The sequence below is a fragment of the Staurois parvus genome, unplaced genomic scaffold (genome assembly GCF_062004578.1).
Source record: "Staurois parvus isolate SC_StPar_1 unplaced genomic scaffold, SC_StPar_1.0 ptg000006l, whole genome shotgun sequence".
Taxonomy (NCBI): domain Eukaryota; kingdom Metazoa; phylum Chordata; class Amphibia; order Anura; family Ranidae; genus Staurois; species Staurois parvus.
In genome coordinates, this window is record NW_028317802.1 from 13905127 (window position 1) to 13927454 (window position 22328).

The 22328-nt window shown below is 39.6% G+C and overlaps 1 protein-coding gene across 1 annotated transcript in view; it reads right to left on the bottom strand.

The window, feature by feature from the left end:
- Positions 1–22328, bottom strand: part of LOC149474368 (uncharacterized) — a 113416-nt gene that overhangs the window by 2239 nt on the left and 88849 nt on the right. The window contains exons 4-5 of the mRNA XM_089667665.1: positions 8589–8930; positions 3486–3599 (exon numbers count right to left, since the gene is read on the bottom strand). Of these exons, the coding sequence (XP_089523791.1) occupies positions 3486–3599; positions 8589–8930 (456 nt within the window). The remainder of the gene's footprint in view (positions 1–3485; positions 3600–8588; positions 8931–22328) is intronic.

Here is a 22328-nt window from a genome sequence, read left to right on the forward strand (position 1 = left end):
CTCACTTCTGTGAGATACTGAATGTTAAAAAATAAAAGATCTTTGTATAAATCTTTGACCTAAAAAGCAATGTAGTCTTTTAAAACCCAAAATCTGCCAACGCTAACCCTTAAAGTATAACTTGTTTTGGACAGCTGCCTGTTTTTTTTATTGCTGTTTTCCCGTTATGGAGATTCACCCTCTTTATTTGTCCTGGTGACCATATCACTGAGAATAAAAGTAAGAAAATCCCAAATTTTGAGTGCTAACCAGAACAGGAATTAGAAGAGAAATCTTCCAAAGGGGACACTAGTTCTGGTAACCCTGGTTAGTACTAGGGATTTACCTCACTTTAGAGGGATTTCCTTTAATTACCTATTATGGCTATGGCACAGAAAGTGAAGGGAAATCTCCCTAATTGGACACAGATGGCATAAAAACTGACAGGGTTCTAACCCTTTCTACTATATACAAAAAAGCTTTTGCTGGAGTTAGATTAGCCGCTTCGTGACCATCCTATAGCAGAACTACTGCTACAGGGTGACAGGGCTGCAAAAAAATCATGTATATATATATGTAATTTTGCATTTCTGGGTAGGGGGAGTGCACGCTTGCCACCCTATGCGCTCCGCCATTGGGGGATACAGATGTCGATCACTGGCCCTTTCTTACTGCATCCAAAATAAAAAACACAATTTGCCTTCAATTGTTACTAAACCCAGAACTCTGCATTCACTATATCTGGTTTCCCGCAGTACACAGAACACAGAAATGCATTTATCTTAGTAACTATAAACTGCTAAATACCTTTTCTCATCAGCAGTTAGACATGTCTTGCGACTTCTAACAGTGTTCAGCAAAGCACTGGTAACAGCTTGTAGGAGTTTTCATTCTCCTGTAGGAGGATGCAGGATCCCTGACCTCTCTCTGGAGAGTGCTGATTGGCCCTGTGCTGATCACATGCACTCTCCCAAGAAAAAAAAAACTCTCTGGTAATGCACACCAAACTGAGCACGCAGCTTGCCCCCCAAGCCTCTGTTCTATCAGGAGATATTTAGGAGACACTGGGAGAAGGGGATGATCAGAGAAGAGAGGATTAAACATCCTTTTTACACAATGTGGAGGATTAACCCCTTAGGTTCCACAGTGAGTATAGCAAGCACACTTTACTGCATATACAGACTGATTTTACTGTTGTGGGTTTAGAAACACTTCTAGTTTAGTCATTTTGAAGAGAACACAGAAATATAAACCTCTGTCAACTTTTTATTACTATCTGTGTCTCTGTTTGTGAGATTTCTCCTCATTTCCTGTCTATTTGATGGGGTATCAGAGCAAGAAGAGAGATTAATATCCTTAACTGGGGAATGGCTAGAACCTAATTCTGTTTATCATCTCTATATCTAGTGAGATGATTTCCCTCTTTCCGCCTGTATAGTTGATCGCTGTCAGACCTGGTCAAAGTTCTAACCCTTTCTACTATATACAAAAATGCTTTTGCTGGAGTTAGATTAGCCACTTCGTGTCCATCCTATAGCAGAACTACTGCTACAGGGTGGCAGGGCTGCAAAAAATCATGTATATATATATGTGATTTTGCATTTCCGGGTAGGGGGAGTGCGCGCTCACCATCCTACACGCTCCATTGGCGGCTACAGATGACGATCACTGGATCCTGGCTGGAAATTCCCCGTCGGCAACCGGCGACCGCCTAGTATCACTGACAAGGGAGAGGCCTGTGTGTAAACAGCACAGGTCCCTCTCCTGCCAGCAGTAACATTCCACTTTGCATTTCTCTGCACAGCAGAGAATCCTCTGGAGGGCAAGAGGTTAATATTAACAACTTACATTAGACCATTTTAATACTCCTGGTAGATCCAAATTACATGAACTCTACTTCATGTGTTACTGTGTCTGATTACACAATGAAATAATTATTGCCATTTGTTCACCTACACATATATAAATTATTTCCATGTGAATGCAGTATATTGTACAGCTCATTTCCTTAACTGATTTGCATATACTCCACCTCTCAACGAAAGCATATTTTACTTATAAGAAAAGCCACTAAGCAGCAATAGAAAAAAACAGAGGGAGCACAGGCGCACATATAACAGACATATATATCTTTTACACATTTTTTATACAATTATTTTATTTATTTTTTTTATTTTTCCTATATATTTATATTTCTTATGCTTCCATATTTATGCATACACACGTATACCATACACTATACCAATTTTACCAGATTTTATACTATATTGTAACAATACTTATTTCATTTTATTTAAACTTTGTAAACCATATTAAGAAATTTTTTGTAACGTTTTATATCAACATTTATGTTTATACTAGTGATTCATCTCCTTTGTCCCCGTATACAGTATCGCATATGTACATCCATCCTTGGTGCACTGCATTGCCACACATGCCTAAGTTTCATCACATATGACTATACTAGAATGATAGTATACACCCTGTAGGCTGCATTTCTATAAATTAATAAATGTCTCTGCTGGGTTTCAGATCTACTCTCTTCAATAAATTCATGTCCCATGGTTGTCTATGGCAAGCAGAGCACTAGGCAGCTTCGTAGCGCCGTTCATCCATCCATCCATTTATTTAAATGTGAGCAGTGCAGTGCATCACCAGGGAAGGATTTTTAATAAACATACATGTAACTTTCTACTTATTTATTTTTCATTTGCACACTTCTTATGGTTCATATGATTTTATGATTGTCACTAGTTTCAATGGTTTTATTTATACATATATATTTATATAGATCTTTTGTGTTTACTTATACTATGTCAATTGCCCCGTGACTCCTCCACCTGCATAGGGGAGTGTCCAGGACGGCCCATGTGACCTTTGGTTCAACTAGTAGTGAGCATATAAAAGAGGGAGCAGACATTTGGTCAGTTGGCTCTGAGGAAGAGGCAAGTCCTCGGAATGTGTCAGCCTATTGGATGTCTACACTCCCTATTACGGACTGTTACTCAGCGCGGTGTTGACCCAGCTGTTCTTTATGATGTGCCTTGACTATATTGTCATTTGTGAGTACAATACCTACTTTATTTTTTATTAAACATTTTTTATGGTAATGCACTAGGCCTGTGCGCCCTCTGTTTTTTCTTTCCTCATTCAGTAGATTTGGATTCCCCCGGTCTATTTGAGGGCAGCAAGGTGTGCATGTTCCAGGACATTCATAATGTGGTTGTAGCCTGCATCGAGTCCATCCCCAAGTGCAGGAGCATTTGTGTTTGCTGGTACTAAGCAGCAATAGCCTGGTCCTTCATCTATAATAAATTCCACCCTTGGACCTTTTTGATTAAAAATCTGGACATATCTGCACCACCACAGCAGGAAATCTGTACACCCACCTGGTTCCTGCATCAGGGAGCTTACAAACTAATGTCACTGTCACATAAATACATCCCTTTTTGTTGTAGTTCCTTTTAACATTCTTCTGTGCATCCTTTATAATAAACAAAACTTACATTTTTGTTTAACTGTTCTACATACAATCAGAACAATTGCAACAAATGCAGGTGCCAAACAGATACTTCTGACAAAATACACAATGTTCAGTTGGCTGTACTCATCTGTTTCCTCTGTAACACAAAAAAGAGAGGGCAGTTACTGGCTTTCAAAATTGCAGTATTGAAATAGAAGATACTACTTGATAAACACAGGTATCATCATACACATACAGTGTATACAGTCAGTAAGGTTACTTTCTGCATCACATGGTCCTCTAAAGAAAGGCAGCTGGATCCCATACTTACTCCCCTCAAGAGTTGGTTCTGGCCAGCTCCGTGGATTGCTTTAAAAAAGGCCTGAATTCTTTCTTAGATACAGAGAATATAACTTGATACTAACATTTATAGGTAAAGTTGATCCAGGGAATATGCAATTGCCTCTCGGGGGATCAGGAAGGAATTTTTTTCCCTGCAGGTGCAAATTGGATCATGCTTTGCTGGTTTTTTGTTTTGCCTTCCTCTGGATCAACTGTGGGTATAGGATTATAACGTTTTGTTTTTTTTTAATGGTTGAACTGGATGGACTTTTGTCTTTTTTCAGCCAGACTAACTATGCAACTATGTTACTAAGCCAGTAGACCAGCCTTTCACAACCTTTTTAACACAGAGGAACTCTTGAAATAACTTCCGGTCTCGGAGAACTACTGCTAGTAATTACTATACTTACAACTTATGATACATTAGTGAGATGCTCAGTGGGAAGAATGTTCCTTACACTTGTGGTCATTGGGAAGAATTAACAGTTTACAGATAGCTAAAAAGATCAATGATGTCAGTTGGAACTTATCTGAGAGGCAGAAATTGCTCATTGCTCAAGGAACATCTAGAAACCTCTGGAGGAACCATAGGGTTCCATGGAACCCTGGTTGAGAAACCCTTCTGTAGACTGCTTTCCACCTAGCAGTCTATTAGGCTCCATACACACTGGACACAGAAAATGCTGCTTATACATGTGTTTTTTTTTTTTCTTCAGCCTGTAGAAGCAGCTCTATGTCAGTCTATGTGTCTATGCAAATGAAGGAGTTTACACGCGTATTTTCAGAGGAGAGTTTAGAGGCGAAAAAAAAACCTCTTCGGAATTATGATCTTGAGACAAGCTTTTGAGCAGAAAAACAGCTTAATGCTCATGTATGTGGCGTTTAGGAGTGTTCAGCATGAAAATAAGAGCAGAGGGTGATTGGTAATATCTTGGATTATGTATATTTCTAGACTGTGCATTGCCAAATCTGTATTATTTCTTCTATCCGTTATTTCTTCTTGCCTTACTGACTACTGGTGCTGTAGCATTGTATTGTCTTTGTATTGCCACAGTTTGTGACTTCTGTCTGTACCTTTTCATTGTTTGAAAAAAAATAATAAAAATTAAACAAAAAAAAAAAAATGAGCAGAGGGGAATGTTTTGGGAAAAATTGCTTAAACTCTTGTGCAATACGAGCCACTATGAGCGCCTTTTCTGCTGCTTTTTTTCTGCCATGTGTTCTGGCATTTTTTCTACCATTGGTGTGCATGGACCCTTATGGTATACAGAATGAAAGGCAAGTCTATGTTACAGCAAAATACAGTGCTCTAAAAAATGATCTCCAAAGCCCACAAATTTCAGTTCATATCACGGTTTACATCATCACCATGTTGCAACTGGAGCCTAGAGAGAAGGTTTCAAACATTTTCATGATTCAATAATTTTTAGCACCAGAATATCGGTGCTATTGATTTCTCAGCAAAGTAGTCTTTTGTATTCTGTAATATAAAGTACGTATACTGCAAAAAAAGATTAGGGCAGTGTTAGGGTTATGTTGGGATAGTGTTAGGGTCAAGGAGGTAAGGTAAGGGGAAGGTTAAGAGCTAAAGGCTCATTTTAGATGACACATTAGGAGTGTATTTGTAAAACAAAATGCAGAGCTATTCATCCCTGAAAACAACATGTACATTTGTGGAAATGGGGGCAAAATCTAATGTTAGGCTATTTTCTCACCAAGACCAATGTGTGAATCAGGAAAATACAAAATTATGGCAAATTGATGGGGCTAATGATCATAGGAGATAAACATGTTTGCTATGATTATTGATTATCAGCTCCATCTAGTACCTATAATGGGGTATTTTCCTGATTTGCACATTTGACCTGCAGAGAAAACAGCTTAAGAACAATCATTTTGCTCCTATTTACACAAAATGATAATGCATGCAGTTTCACAGGGCGAATAGCTCTGCAAATAAGTTATAAGTACACTGCTAAGCATTAGGAAATCCAAAGTGTTTCAGCAATTTGTGAATTGCATAATTTTAAGAATATGTGAACTGAGATCCGGTAGCATGAGTAGAGACACCATAGGGGGTAATGTGTGCATAGATTTGAGGTGCATTTACAGTACGTTTGTATGCATTCATCATAAGGGGAATATACTAAAACTGGAGCAGCTAGAATGTGGAACAGCTGTGCATAGCAACCAATTGGCCTCTAGTTTTAATTTTCAAAGCTTAAAGCGGAGTTCCACCCAAAAAAGGGGAAGTTACGCTTTAAAGATTGGTCCCCCACTCCCCATTAAGGATTGGCACCTTTGGGGAGCGGGTACCAAAAATTGGGTGACAGGTCCCAGAAGATGACGGGGCCATTCAGGAAGCACAGCGCTACTCGTGCATGTACAGTGGGCACCTGGCTGTGAAGCCGTAAGCTGTCACAGTCGGGTGCCCACACTGAAGATGCCAGCGCGTGGAATACAGGATGGCTGGTGAAATGGGCTGCAAAGTGGGACAGGTGAGTGGCTGGTTTTTAAAAGTCAGCATCTACAGTTTTTGTAGCTGCTGACTTTCATTTTTTTACAGAGTGAGTGGAACTCCGCTTTAAGGGCTTGTTTATGATGGTGGATGGAAGTGGTAAAAACCATGCCATTGAACCGGGTTTTACTGCCACTCAACCACTATCCCTTACTGGAGGTGCACACATGCCATAGCTGTGATGCCTTGCTTCACGAGCACAGCAGAAATTATACTCCCTGCTGCATTCAAGTGAATGGGGCCATGCTACAACTGCACTATTGTGCTACAGGTAGTTGACGACATGCAGTAGTGCGTATCTAGGGGGTTAAAACAGGAATTGAGGCGGTGACATATCGCTTCCTCACCTCTTGAGAAACACCTCTCAAAAAAGTGATCAGAGGATGGATCGCTTATCAGAGAATCTGCAATCCTTGCTGTTACTATAAATGAGCCCTTATTGAACAAGCTGAAGTTACAGGCTGATTGGTTGCCATGCACAGCTGCTCCAGAATCTGTCTGCTCCAGTTTTAGTAAATCCCCCTTTCTATGTATTTCAAATACATTTAAAATGAGGTTGGGGTGCATTTGTCATGCACCTACATTGACTTGTGGGAGGAAAAAAACAGACCAACCTGAAAGTTTGTTTATTCTAGTTTTTCAAGTACTTTTGTGCAATGCATTTTTTCTTTGTTCCCTCAATAACATTTTTTTCTATTGCACAAGCACTTTATTTTTTATTTTCTCCACATTTACAGGTAGATCAAGCTGTCCAGATAAAAAAAAAATAGGTACAGGGGATGGGACACTGCCAAGGGAACTTGAGTTGTTGAACAAAATTTTTTTTTCTTTTAAAGCTGAACCTTATTGCTCATTCCCACAGGCTATTTTACAACCAGACCACTGATCCCACAAAGCCACTTTACTTTAACAGTCGTGTGGTAGCCCCATAACTGCCATCATCATGTATAATTCAGAAACAATGTGTGTTTCCAACCACATTCAGAGAGCATATTGTTTGCTAGAGTGTTTGTGTGTGTGTTGGGGGAGGGGGGGGAGGTAGAGGAAATAAGGTATTTTTTCACTTTAAATCCACCTAAGCTTAACACACACTTAACCTTGATTATGCTGTAGGTTGGGAGGAGCCACACAATACTTATTATTAAAGGCTAATAAGAGTTCTAATTAGTTTGATATACAAGTACAAATTCATAGATGGAATTTTCTTTTCAATACTTACACTCACTGGCCACTTTATTAGGTACACCTTGCTAGTGCCAAGAAAATATCCCCCACACCATTACACCACCAGCCTAGAATGTGGAACAGCTGTGCCGTTGATACAAGACAGGATGGATCCATGCTTTCATGTTATTTGTGCCAAATTCTAACCCTACTATCTGAATGTCACAGCAACTAGTCTGCCCTTTCTCCTCTGACCTCAACAAGGCATTTTCAACCACACAACTGCTGCCCACTGGATATTTTCTCTTTTTTGAACCATTCTCTGTAAACCCTAGAGATGGTTGTGCTTGAAAACCCCAGTAGATCAGCAGTTTTTGAAATACTCAGACCAGCTGGTCTGGCATGAACAACCAAGGCAAATTCAGAATCACTTAATTCCCTTTTCTTCCCCATTCTGATGCTTGGTTTGAACTTCAGCAAGTTGTCTTCACTGCTTTTAGATACCTAAAAGCATTGAGTTGCTGCCATCCAATTGGCTGATTAGCAATTTGTGTTACCAAGCAATTAAACAGGTGTACCTAATAAAGTGGCAGTTGAGTGTATTTTACTATCTGTGTTCACAATTTTATGCATTCTTTTTATTGTGTTTTTGTTAGACGTAAAAGAAATAAAATCAAGCATTTAGTATAAAGGATTACCACTGTTAGTCCTGCACATGTTATCATTTGTCCCAAACTCTGTCACTATGTTTCATGACAGCTTGGTTTGCTTTTAAATAAAACATTACTAAAGACGTATGAACTAAAAAAGGGAATTGACATATTAACTACTATTAATCACATACAATTAATGGAATGCAATATGTTATGTGATAAATCAGCATTATAAAGGTGCTCAACAAGCTGCGTCTGTTTATTCTACCCCTCCAGCACCAGTGGTGCCCTGAATTCCAGACTCTTGTCAGATACTAACTTTGGCACTAGAGGGGTCACGTAAAGATATATGTATATGCAGGCTCCACTAAGCTTTACAGCATGTTCGTCACATTTATGGTACTAACAGGATCCATTGAAATGCTGTATAGCAATCAGGAACATTATAAGTTATAACAATTAAACATACCTTTGTCTGTGGTTGGATTTACTGTTGTTTCAAAAATTGTTGCAGTAAGTTCATATGCATTGTATTTATACTGTAGTTCAACTGGTATGAAAGCCACCAAAGTCCCTTCGTGATAAACGATACATGTCCAGTTTACGTTCTCCATACTGTTACCTTCCACTAGCAAACTGCTATTTGTTTCTTCATTTTTCAGAATATGAGTCTTTAGAAGAACTGAACCAATTTCAGTTGTTTTGGCCCAAACAAGCACAATGTCAGTCATGTTAGGTAAAGGATGGGACAGTGAACACGTCAGTGACAAAGGCTGTCCATGGAAAACTTCTGTTGTGGGATATGCAGTCACTGAAACAAAGAATTATATTAATGTATTGCACAGACATCTCAAAGGGTAACTTCACCTAATGGAGTTCATTGCTTTTTAATGCCAGCAGTGCTATAATGCATCTTCTGTGTTTTCCAGTGAAAGTGAAAAGCATGGACATGAGCAAATCTATTAGTTTTATTAGAACTTGTTTTCACTAGTACATTTAGGGGAATTAACAATACCTGCAAAACTCTTCTATACATAAAAAATAGAGTATAATTAATAAATGAGCACATTAATTAACTCATTAACAGCACAGAACAGAAGAGCTGGAACTGCATGCTCCCCTCTCCCCTTCCCTGCTTAGGTTTATTAACCCTGCAGGCTCTGCTTGTGTAGTTTAATCACTGCACAAGTAGAGAAAGGGATGTGAGCTCACATCCTGAACACCAGCACCCAACTGGCAGGGGTCTGCTGCAATTTTCTATATTGAAATCTGAATTAGAAACCAGCACGGGTGATGCAGATATACCTGGAACAGCTCTATTTGCTTAGGTAATGTGGCGCATGCCAATCCCAACAGTTTCCTGTGCTGCAGAATGTTATCTAAAGGCCTTGCATACTGCATTTAGATTGTTGACCTGCATTCAAAAAAAATGGAGGCTTTAATAAACACAGCATTTCTAAAAAGCACATAAACACGACATACATTAAAGGGGCTCTACCTTGATAGAATATTCAAGGTCATCAATGATGAAATCCCCTTTTAAAGAATTCTAGATCCCTGACTGCCATGTTACTAATTTGGCTTCATTGCTGTCCAAGTCACATAACTGGTACAAGTATAAAGATAAGGAATTCTGACCCTTTTCTGGAACCCATTTTCAGCATGTTTGTTCCATGTATGTGACTAAAAAGTACTTAAAACTGAACACCAGCCAAAAATATCATGATAAAAATGAATAGTTGATTAAACTATTAAACTAAAACAGCTTTTGCTGCATTATTCACCCTCAATTCAGGGATATCTTCCTTAGTACTTTTTCCTGCCATTAAATATCCTCAGTTTCATGACCTGCATCAATTAACCCAATTCATCTGAGCCTAGGCCATCCATAGGCCAGTCTATGAATGGACAGTAAATTGAAAGGGAACACAATGACAAGACCAACTCTTTTTATCTCTGCTTTCTTTTCCTATCAGCATGCTCCTGGTCAGCATATGAACTGATTTGCTCCTTCCTCTTGCACTCCAGTTCTGCTGTACAAGCTGATACCAGGTGAAATTCAGATACTCACACTGCTTGCTTTAAAAAATAAATTTAATTATGTATTAATTATTACAGATCTGCAATAATGTGTCTCTTTTATATCTGCCTAGAGTTCAATTTTAAGTCAGCCACAGGCAACTGGCATTTTCAAAAGTAGGGTAGCAATAGCAGCCCTTCTACATATGTTAATGTGTGGAAATGCACTCAGGGGAATACAATGAGCCTGAACCAGCTCCAGCCAATGCACATTGGTTTGGAGCTCAAGAGATCTGGGAACCCTCTCTTAATAAGTTACATAGTTATCTCAAATATTTTTATAACTACATGGCTGAAAAAAAGACAAACGTTCATCTAGTTCTACCAAAAAAAATGAAAATGCTTTACCCAGAGTTGATCCAAACAAAGGCAAAAAAACCCAGCAAAGCATGGCCCAATTTGCTCCTGCAGGGGAGCATATGCCTTCCTGATCTCCCAAGAGGCAATCAGATATTCCCTGGATCAACTTTACCTATAAATGTTAGTATCCAGTTATATTCTGTATATCCAAGAAAGAATCCAGGCTTTTTATAGCAATCTATTGAGCTGGCCAGAACCAACTCTTGAGGGAGTCTATTTCACATTTTCACTGCTCTTACTTTGAAGAAACCTTTCTGTATTTGGAGAATAAATCTCTTTTCTTCCAGATGTAAAGAGTGCCCCCTTGCTCTCTGTGATGACCTCAGGATTAATAGCTCTACACCAAGTTCACTATATGATCCACTGACGTATTTATATATATATATATATATATATACAGTTGTGTCCAAAATTATTCAACCCCCACTGAAATTGAGTGTTTTGGCCAGTTTGACATTGCTTTTGATCATTCAGTCATCTTGCTTACATTTACATTAAAGAGGCACTTGTAGGTCAGACAAATATAACATAACAGTTATAATGAAATAACCACAAATGTCTTTTCTGTGCTCACAGCATTATCAGTTTTATTCAACCCCCAAGTGACATTCAATCTTAGTACTTAGTACAGCATCCTTTTACAGTTATAACAGCTTTTAAACGTGAAGCATAGCTTGACACAAGTGTCTTGCAGCGATCTACGGGTATCTTCGCCCATTCTTCATGGGCAAAGGCCTCCAGTTCAGTCACATTCTTAGGCTTGCGCACTGCAACTGCTTTCTTTAAGTCCCACCAGAGGTTCTCAATCGGATTTAAGTCTGGTGACTGCGATGGCCACTCCAAAATGTTCCAGCCTTTCCTCTGCAACCATGCTCTAGTGGACTTGGAGGTATGCTTGGGATCATTGTCCTGTTGAAAGGTCCAACGTCTCCCAAGCCTCAGGTGTGTGACGGACTGCATCACGTTTCCATCCAATATCTCCTGGTACTGAAGAGAATTCATGGTACCTTGCACACGCTGAAGCTTCCCTGTACCTGCAGAAGCAAAACAGCCCCAAAGCATGATTGACCCTCCACCATGCTTCACAGTAGGCAAGGTGTTCTTTTCATCATAGGCCTTGTTCTTCCTCCTCCAAACATAGCGTTGATCCATGGGCCCAAACAGTTCTAATTTTGTTTCATCAGTCCACAGAACACTATCCCACAACTTTTGTGGTTTGTCCACATGGCTTTTGGCATACTGCAGTCGACTCTTCTTATTCTTTGGAGACAGCAAGGGGGTACGCCTGGGAGTTCTGGCACGGAGGCCTTCATTACGCAGTGTGCGTCTTATTGTCTGGGCTGAAACTTCTGTACCCACATCTGACAAATCTTTTCTCAGTTCCTCAGCAGTCACACGGGGACTTCTCTCCACTCTACGCTTCAGGTAGCGCACAGCAGTCGAAGTCAGCATCTTCTTTCTGCCACGACCAGGTAGCGTTTCAACAGTGCCCTTTGCCTTGAATTTGCGAATGATGCTTCCTAAGGTGTCTCTTGGTATGTTTAACATCTTTGCAATCTTCTTATAGCCATTGCCCTTCCTGTGAAGAGAAATCACCTCTTCTCTTGTCTTCCTGGACCATTCTCTTGCCTTCACCATGTTTGTAACCACACCAGTAAATGTCTAGAAGGAGCTGAGTATCACAGTCATTTTAAAGCTGCCTAATTGGTGCTTATTATGCTTGATTGCTGCTCGGTGACATCCACAGGTGTTTTCAATACCTGATGGAAAGCACCTGTATGAACCTCTGTTCTTCAGAGTGGTAGTCTTTAAGGGGTTGAATAATTGTGGCAATGAAGAAACCACATAAGAACCATTTACTACTGTATTACATAAACAATTGATGTCATTTTAGTTGCATTTGGGTAGTTACAACGTCCTTGTAGGATTTGATTCTGAATACAATTCCAAATGTACACTATAGTCCCTAAACCCCTTTACAGCATTGGGGGTTGAATAATTTTGGACACAACTGTATATATATATATTGATCATATCCCCCTTAATCTCCTCTTCTCAAGAAAGAATAATTTCATTTCCTCTAATCTTTCCTCATAGCTGAGCTCCTCCATGCCTCGTATCAGTTTGATTGCCCATCTCTGCACTTTCTCCAGTTCCCCAATAATCTTTTTGTGAATTGGTGCCCAAAACTGAACTGCATATTCCAGATGAGGTTTTACTAATGATTTGTACCGGGGTAATATGATATCTCTCTCTCTGGAGTCTATACCTCTTTTAATACAAGAGAGGATTTTGCTCGCTTTAGAAATCTCAGCTTGGCATTGCATGCCATTATTAAGCTTATGATCTACCAGAACTCCCAGATCCTTCTCCACCTTTGATTCCCCCAATTGTACCCCCCCTAGTATGTACGATGCATGCATATTCTTAGCCCCCAAGTGCATAACCTTACATTTATCAACATTAAACTTCATTTGCCATAGTTGCCCAATTAAACAGTGCATTGAGGTCAGCTTGTAAGTTGAAGACATCCTGTAAGGACATTATTCCACTGCACAGCTTGGTGTCATCTGCAAAGACTTAAATGGGATTTTTAATCCCAGACCCTATATCATTTATAAATATATTAAAAGTAAGGGTCCCTTCACTGAATCTTGGGGTAGACCACTGACAACCCTAGATCATTCAGAGTATGAATCATTAACCACTACTCTCTGAATACGATATTTTAGCCAGTTTTCTATCCATTTACATACAAATTTTTCCAAGCCTTTAGACTTTCCCTTACACATTAGCTGTGTGTGGGGAACTGTGTCAAAGGCTTTTGCAAAATCCAAGTATACCACGTCTACCGCCACTCCTTTCCAAGGTTTTGCTCACCTCCTCATATAAAGAAATCAGATTTGTTTGACAACTTCCCTCTTTCATGAACCCATACTGTCTGTTGCTTAACCCCTTGACGCCAATGGCACACAAATGTGGCCTCACAGAACTGGGCTTTTTTCCGTGGGGCCGCATATTTGCGTACCTGCTCCCAGCACAGAGACCGCGGTGTCACTGAGAGCCCTGGGTCCTGTTCTAACGAACGGGACCCGGGATTCCCGTTCACGTGATCGCTGTGATAGCCTCTGATTGGCTATCACAGTGATCAGTCACTGTGCAGCCCGGCCCCCTTGTTATTTCTCTCTCTATGAATGGAGAAGAGAGATACATTGTATCTCTCTAACTCCTGACAGAGATAAAAAAATGTTTGTAAAAAAAAAAAAGATAAATAAATATTAAAAAATAAAGAAAAATACCTAGATCAAGGTTTGATCTAGTTCAGTGCCAGGGTTAGTGTTTGGGTCAAGGTCAGGGTCAAGGTCAAAGGTCAGGGTCAAATGTCAGGATTTAGAAAAAAAAATTGGTATCAGTGTCAGTTAACGTTAATGTCAGAGTCAGTGTGTTTTAGGTAAAAAAAAAAACAAACAACAAATAACATACACATATATGGAATCGCTGCGATCATCAAGAGCTGGAGAATTTATTTTGGGTTGTTCTAAGGAGGTAGGTTATGGTCGTAACAAGAAACACAGCTAAATAAAAAAAAAATGATTTTTTTTACTATTTTGGGCCAGTTTTCCTTTGATAATAATAAAAAAAAAAATTAGGAGCTATCCATTACTATTTACCACCAAATGAAAGCCCAATTTGTCCTGAAAAAACAAGGTATAATCCACCTGGATGTACAAAGTAGTTGTGATGATATGTACGATTTTACTAACACATGTCAACGTTGCAGAATTGTGCTTAGGCATTTATATTTGTTTTACCCTTAGGCGTGAAGGGGTTAAAATATTTTTTGCAATCAAGAACTTATCTATGTAGTCTAACAGGTCTATAAATACTTGGTAAAGATTTTGAGCCCTTTTTAAAGATAGGCACCACATTGGCCTTACGCCAATCCAGTGGTACTATGCCAGTCATTAAAGAGTCCGTAAAAATTAGAAACAATGGCTTTGAAATGACAGAGCTCAATTCTTTAAGGACCAGTGGGTGTATGCCATCCAGTCCAGGTGATTTATTCATTTCTTTCTGTAGCATATCAATTGTGAGCCAATGTGGATCATCTGGGGCTATGTCAATACCATGCCCATTATGGACAAGAGCTCCCCCATGCTCCTTTGTATAAACAAAGCATACATACAAAGAAGGTATTTAATAAATTTGCCTTCTCTTGAAAACTTTTTTGGGGTTTGTCCTGCTATCTTATGCAATCTGTCGTTTGTTTTAAATTTTTGCTGCCTTGGTTTCCCTTTTACATATTCTGTTATATTCCTTTGTAATGTTTAAAAAATGAAAGCGTGCCTTCATTTTTATATTTTATACAAGCTCTTTTCTTATTATTTATAGCTTTTTTAACTTTGGCTGTAAGCCACATGGGTTTTATTTTTAGCTTTTTAAACTTGTTGCCCATGGGAATATATTTGGCAGTGTGTTCATATACAGTCTTTGAAGAACTCCCATTTCTGTGTTGTGTTCATCGATGCCAATATTCCCTTCCAGTCTAAGTCTTGAAGAGCAGCTCTCAGCCTTGGAAAATTAGCTCTCTTAAAGTTAAGTATTTTTATCTTGTTTTTCTCTTGGTTTTAAAGTGAACAGTTCAGCCATTTTTTAATATATAATAGTCCTAACAGCTTTGTTAGTCAGAAAAGCATTTTTGGTTGACTTTTCCTAGACTTTGTTTGACATGCTCCTGCACCACTCACTAGGCCAGTACTTGTGCTATTGGGTGGAGATAACTTCGCCATGTGATGTATGCAGGTGTTGGGACCTAATGTGACACACCCCTCCATTACCTTCTCCTTTAGGTACAGGCAGACAACACAGACTTGTTGCTGAGTAAGTTAGCCCACAGGGTCAAGAACATAATTTGTAAAAACAGGGACAAAATTGAAAATTTTTTATTCCTGAATAGTCTCACTCGACCCACTAATGCGTATTTCAGCCATGCTCCCCTGCTGGCTCTTTCACTTGCAGATGTCCAATCATTGTGCAAGGTCCATCTTGGTCAATGTTGTTCAGCTAACACAGAGTTAATGACCTCCTCCCCACAGGACAGATTCAAATTCAAGTGATTGACCAATGCGGTCCTAGCACTGCATCTTGTGAGGAAGAAAAGGGAAAAAGTCCCATTCTCTCCAAACCTGAAAAAAAGTATTTCTGAGGGATCTGACAGATTATAGGACTGATGGGAAAGGACAAGGAAGGGACGTTCCTTTTAAAGTGACCCTTTAACTGCTGACACCACTTTGCTGTTTTCTGGCCACTTAAGGCCCCTTGTACATGGGAGTCACACTTTACTGATGTTTACTCAGGAACTTGTGACGCCCGTGTGCAAGGGGCCAAAAACTGGGTGTAAAGACCTGAGTAATGTTGAGTATAGGCGAGTAAAGGTGTGGAAGCACATAGAAATTCTTCTTTAGTGCCAGTATTGGAATATACTCATTTATACTCGCATAAACAAGTAAACATGAGAGTAAATCACTGCATGTAAATAAAAAGTTTTCTATTTTTGTTTTACTGCTCTGTACTTAATTCTGTATTACTGATCTTTACTCAGCTGTGTGCAATGTCCCATAGACAACAATACATCTCATTTCAGATCAGTAAAAAACAGCATTTTTAACTACCATGTGCAACAGGTCAAATACCTCTTTGCCCCACTATGCATTGTGGTTCTTCCCACTGGCTTGTACATTTGGCAGTGATGTATGAACTGGAAGGAGAAACCACAGTGTACAGTAGGTATTCTACACACTTGTAAGTGTGGAATACTTGCAGGGGCTGGGAAGCTGTGGAGCAGTGGTGTTTCTGGCAAAGCCTGCTAGAAAGTTTAGCAAGCTGGAACATAAAAGTGAGGCACAATACAATATTAATAACAGGAAACAGGTTCAATTGACAAAGTGAGCTCATCAGGATATGGATCCTTATTTTCAAAAAAGTGTCAGTTATTGTCAGCTGAATCCAATGAGATTTGAGAATTAAAGTCACGTGGCTAAAATAAAGATCCTTACCTTGGTTAAAACTTTGTGAATCCATATGGACTGAAGAGAGCAGCTGGAATATCAACAATGGGGAGCGGTGAGTGCCCAGGACAAATAGCAAACTGTTATTGTGTGTTTGTGATGTAGTGAAGCAATGCAACAGGTGGAGACGGCTCTCAAAAGGAATTATACGGTGGGGGAGAAAAACAGGGGGTCACCCAGTGGGCTTTAAAAAGGAATAAAAAGGAGAAAAAAGTGTCTAATTTTGTGAAATGGAAAGGACATTAGGAGGCAAATGGTTTGATTGAAAGGAGAAAAGGAGGAAACCAGAAACCAGCATATAAATTTGCTTCCCAAGGTGTTTATTTTGAGGAGAAGAGGATAAAATCCCTTCCGCACTTATATAATCTTTTCCACATCTAAACAGAGAGGTAATAGCAGACCTCAAACTGTCAAATAAGAGACAAAGGAGAGATTAAGAGCAGATCGGTAAAAGGTGGGGTAAACACCCCAAAAACAAGCATAAGCACAATAAAAAAAATGTGCCTCCACAGGAGAAGAGTCCAGGGGGTCAAACCCTGAAGAAACAAAGGGGAGCAAGTGACAAACAAGAATAGTGGAGATCAATCCAGACTGTCATTAGGGATAACTGAATTAAATCAAGGTAAAAAAAACCCTAATGTAGAGGGTGAAGAGGATACTAGAAATATGAAAGAGCAAGGAGGATTTTTTTTACAAATGCCCACAAAATGATAAATGGCAGACATGTTTGTGAAATTAGAACTCTCGATAAAAAAAGATATGGCAATAATACATAAATATTAAGCATGACTATGATGTCTTATATGAAGACAATGGTGAGTATATTGTGACATCATAAAATGGTGACAGATATAATCAATCAATTCCATATGATTAAAAAGTCTATATAATCATCAAGATATTTCAATGAAGTTGCGCCAAAGCTCCTAGAGACTTGCGTCAATGATATTATGTGCTCGTGACTTCCGTGATATGAAGAAAAAAGAGGTGTGCTTGCACTCACCAGACCCAAAATAATAATAATGCGCATATAATGAAGATGGTCATCTAGGCCTCAATGGATACGTGATACTACACTGGCACAGGAACCTGGGTAAGACCTCTGGACCTCTCAAATGGACCCTCTGGAAGGATTGAACCTCTTTGTGGTCTTTATAGCTAAGTAGTAGATACACTTCAGCATGCACGCCACCTTTAGTGGCTCAGAAAAAAAGCCACCGGAAACAAAGTGCTAATATAGTGTAGCAATTTTTTTAAATGGTGGTGCACAAATAGCAGCATTAGCAGTCCAAAGCCAAAAACATGAACAATGGTGGGTAGCAACAGTTTCACCATAAATAAGGATAGTAGAAGCAGCTAGTGAACAACATCAAAATAGCTACCGATTTACCACATGGCTCACAGCAGTGATCAACAGTGGAGTAGGACGTCGGTGTGGCAAGCTAATACTCTGACGCATTTCGTGCAATGGCACATTGTCAAAGGGTAGCCGCCATTGCCGTACGTCCTTTTATAAGTTCTGCGCATGCGACAGAATTATGGAGCAAAAGGTATATTAATGAGGCAGCATGTCCCAGAACCTACACCCCTCTAATAGTGGGGGAAGGCATGAATAGACAGAGTCCCACCCCAAACTGAGGGATCAGTGGTGGGATCTGTACCACAGAGTATCCAAGGGCTAGGAATAGGCTAAGGGTTTTTAGGGGGAAGGGGTGGGAGGGGGCAGAGGGTGGGGGGATCTGGGGTGGGAGAGTAGAGAAGAATGGACCAACTTGGAGTCCACTGGTGTCTCAAATCTATTATATCAATATCTCTATGAGGATTCGATGGAAGGAGAAAAGGGGGAAAAAAAAAAAAAAAAAGAGGAAAATAGAAAAAAGATAAAACATTATGGGATAGCAAATAGAAATGTAGTTAACTTTATGACTGATAATGTAAAAGCACTGAATACGCCGGTAAAAAGACACAAGATTATTAGAGAAATTTATCAATGCTCAATTGATGTAGTCTTTTTACAAGAGACACATCTATCTCAAGATTCAAGAATTATGTTACAATCAAGAAATAACCCAGTTTGGTATGACTCCCTAATAAAACAAGGCAAAGGTGTAGCTATAGGGAAAAAAAATTTAAGATTTACTATAGAAGATAGGCTTGTGGACCCAGAAGGTCGGTTTTTGTTCTTAAGGGGGAAATTGTATGAACAGGAATGTACACTTACAAATATATACTGCTCAAATAAGAACCCAATGTCTTATTTAGAAAATACCTTAATGGAGCTAATGGATTTTAAGAAAGGGAAACTGATTGTAGCAGGGGATTTAACAGGAGCGGACTGACAACTCATGGGGCCCCCGGGCAATAGGGCCCCTGTGTCCTTGCCCAAACTCAAAAAAACCTATGAAAAAGGTATCAGGGGCATCTCATAGGGCCCCCTACTGACCCCAGGCCTTCGGGCAGTGCCTGAGTTTCCAAATGGTTAGTCTGCCCCTGGGATTTAAATGTTTGTATGGATCCTCAGTTTGATTCATCATCCCAAGTACAGAGGGATAGAGGTAAATGTCTAAGATCTATCAAAAAGAAACTGCATCAATGTCAACCGGTGGATGTGTGGAGGATTAAGCAGGGATAAGTGACTATATGTTTTATTCCCCTGTACAAGCAACATATTCTAGATTTGATTATATATTGATAGAACATAGACAATTGGAGACAATGATTAAATCCAATATTGAAGTTACATCACTATCAGATCATGCACCTGTCATGAGGTTGAAAGTGGGAGGGGTGAAGAATAAAACATATGCTTGGAAACTAAATGAGACACTCATCCAGGATCAGGAGACGTAAGCGAGATTATGGGAAAAAATAGAGCAATATTTGTTGGCATATGAAACGGAGGGACTCTCAGTGGCCACAGTATGGGAAGCACATATATAAGGGGTATCTTGATTGCCATAGGGGCGGAAAAACAGAAAAAAAGGTCGGAAACGATAAAAATACTAATAGAGGAATTATATGCATTGAAGAAATTACATAAAAAGAGAACAGAAATTGAAGTACAAGATAAGATTATCATAAAGAGAGAAGAACTAAGTAATTTATTGGAACAAGATACAAATAAGGTCTTTATCCACTTGCCAACCACGCTATAGAAGAATGATGGCTACAGGGTGGTTGTCCAGTTCTGGGAGGGCGTCATATGACTTCCTCCCAGAACACGTTCTCCCGGCGTGCACCCAGCGATCTCTGTGATCGCTGTGTCCTACGGACACAGCTGATGATGTGGTGTCGTAAAAGGCCAATCACAGCGGCCTTTTACCATGTTACCAGCTGTGTCCAATGACACAGCAGATTACCGGTAAATGCAGTTGCCGGTTATCGGCTGCAGTTTCCTCACGCTGTCACAGCGTTAGGAAAGTACTGCTTATAACCTGCAATTGTCAGAGGACGGATCGGCACTGATCATCTGGGCACTGATTATCAGTGCCCTGATGATCAGTGCCCAGCAGTGCCACCCACCAGTGCCGCAGCAGTGCCACCCACCTGTGCCCATCATTCCCAGTAGTGACACACACCAGTGCCCAGCAGTGCCCCCATCAGTGCCACCCATCAGTGCCTAGAAGTGCCATCAGTCAGTGCCACCCATCAGTGCCACCTATTAGTGCGCATCAGTGCCACCTATCAGTGCCCATCATTGTTGCATATCAGTGCATCATCAGTGCCACCTATCAGTCCCCATCAGTGCTGCCTGTCAGTGCAGCCTCATTGACGCACATCAGTAAAGGAGAAAAAAAAATTACCTGTTTACAACATTTTATAATAAAAACAAAGAAAAACATTTTTTCAAATTTCTTTTTTTGTGTTTATAGCGCAATAAATAAAATACCCAGTGATTAAATACCACGAAAAGAAAAAAAAATTCTATTTGTTTGAAAAAAAAAATTATAAAAATGTCATATAGGTACAGTGTTGCATGACTGAGCAATTGTCATTCAAAGTGAAACAGTGCTGAAAGCTGAAAATTGGCCTGGGCAGGAAGGGGGTATAAGTGCCCGGTAAGCAAGTGGTTAAGATGGTGTTGAGAGAAAGATATCAATGGGGGAATAGACCAGGAAGGTCAGGAAAAAGAAATCAGTAAATTTCAGAGAGAAATTAGAAAACATGAAAATTAGTTTATCCAACTAAAATAATTGCTAGTGTATTCCAAAATTATGACAGTTCCTTATACGCAGTTAAACCCAAGAATAAAAAAAGAACTGGAGGGAAATAGAAATATAAAAATCCAGACATATTTAAAAGCGGCTGGACTACCGAGATTAGAGGAAGAAAGATTGACATTTCTAGAAAGATCAATTTCACAGGAGGAAATACAAGTTGCAGCAGCTGGAAAGAGTCTGTGGCCAGACGGATTTACAGTGAAATGTTATAGGAAATTTAGAGAACAATTAATGCTGAAAATGGGTATTTATATGAATGCATTGGGAGAACGAGTGCAAATAAAGGAAATAGTCGTTGCTGGCATATATTACAATTTTGCCTGAAGACAAAGATTTGTCCAAATATGCCAGCTACAGACCAATTTCACTAATAAATGTAGATATGAAATTATATCCAAAAATTATTGCTAGGAAGATGAAGGATCTAATGCTGGAGTTGATACACCTACAGGTGAAACTCGAAAAATCAGAGTAACCGTGCAAAAGTTAATTTATTTCAGTAATGCAACTTAAAAGGTGGAACTAAATATATGAGATAGACTCATTACATGCAAAGCAAAATAGTTCAAACCGTGATTTGTCATAATTGTGATTATGGCTTACAGCTCATGAAAACCCCAAATCCACAATCTCAGAAAATTAGAATATTACATGCAATCAATAAAACAAGGATTGTACATAGAACAATATCGGACCTCTAAAAAGTATAAGCATGCATATGTACTCAGTACTTGGTTTGGGCCCCTTTTGCAGCAATTACTGCCTCAATGCGGCATGGCATGGAAGCTATCAGTCTGTGGCACTGCTGAGGTGTTATGGAATACCAGGATGCTTCAATAGCGGCCTTCAGCTCTTCTGCATTGTTTGGTCTCATGTCTCTCATCTTTCTCTTGGCAATGCCACATAGATTCTATGGGGTTCAGGTCAAGCGAGTTTGCTGGCCAATCAAGCACAGTAATCCCACGGTCATTGAACCAGGTTTTGGTGCTTTTGGCAGTGTGGGCAGGTGCCAAGTCCTGCTGGAAAATGAAGTCAGCATCCCCATAAGTTGCATTACTGAAATAAATGAACTTTTGCACGATATTCTAATTTTTCGAGTTTCACCTGTACATTAGGTGGGATTTATACCAGGAAGCGAAGGTAGAGACAAGGTCTGAGATCATTACTCCTACAAAAAAATAAGATAGAGAAGTCCCCAGTTCTATTCCTGTCAATATCTGCTGAAAAAGCTGTCGACAGGGTAGATTGAGGATTTATGATGAGCAGTTTAGAGGTGATAAGATTAGGACCACAAATGCTTCAGTGGATAAAATCTTTATATAGTCACCTTTCAGCAGTGGTAAAGATCAATGGTGCATTGTCGGAGCCTTTTCGAAATGTATAATGGAACTAGCCAGGGATGCCCACTCTCACCTCTTTTGTTTGCTTTATCCTTGGAGCCCTTGTTAGCAACTATACGAAAAAGGGGAATTGGATAAGAGA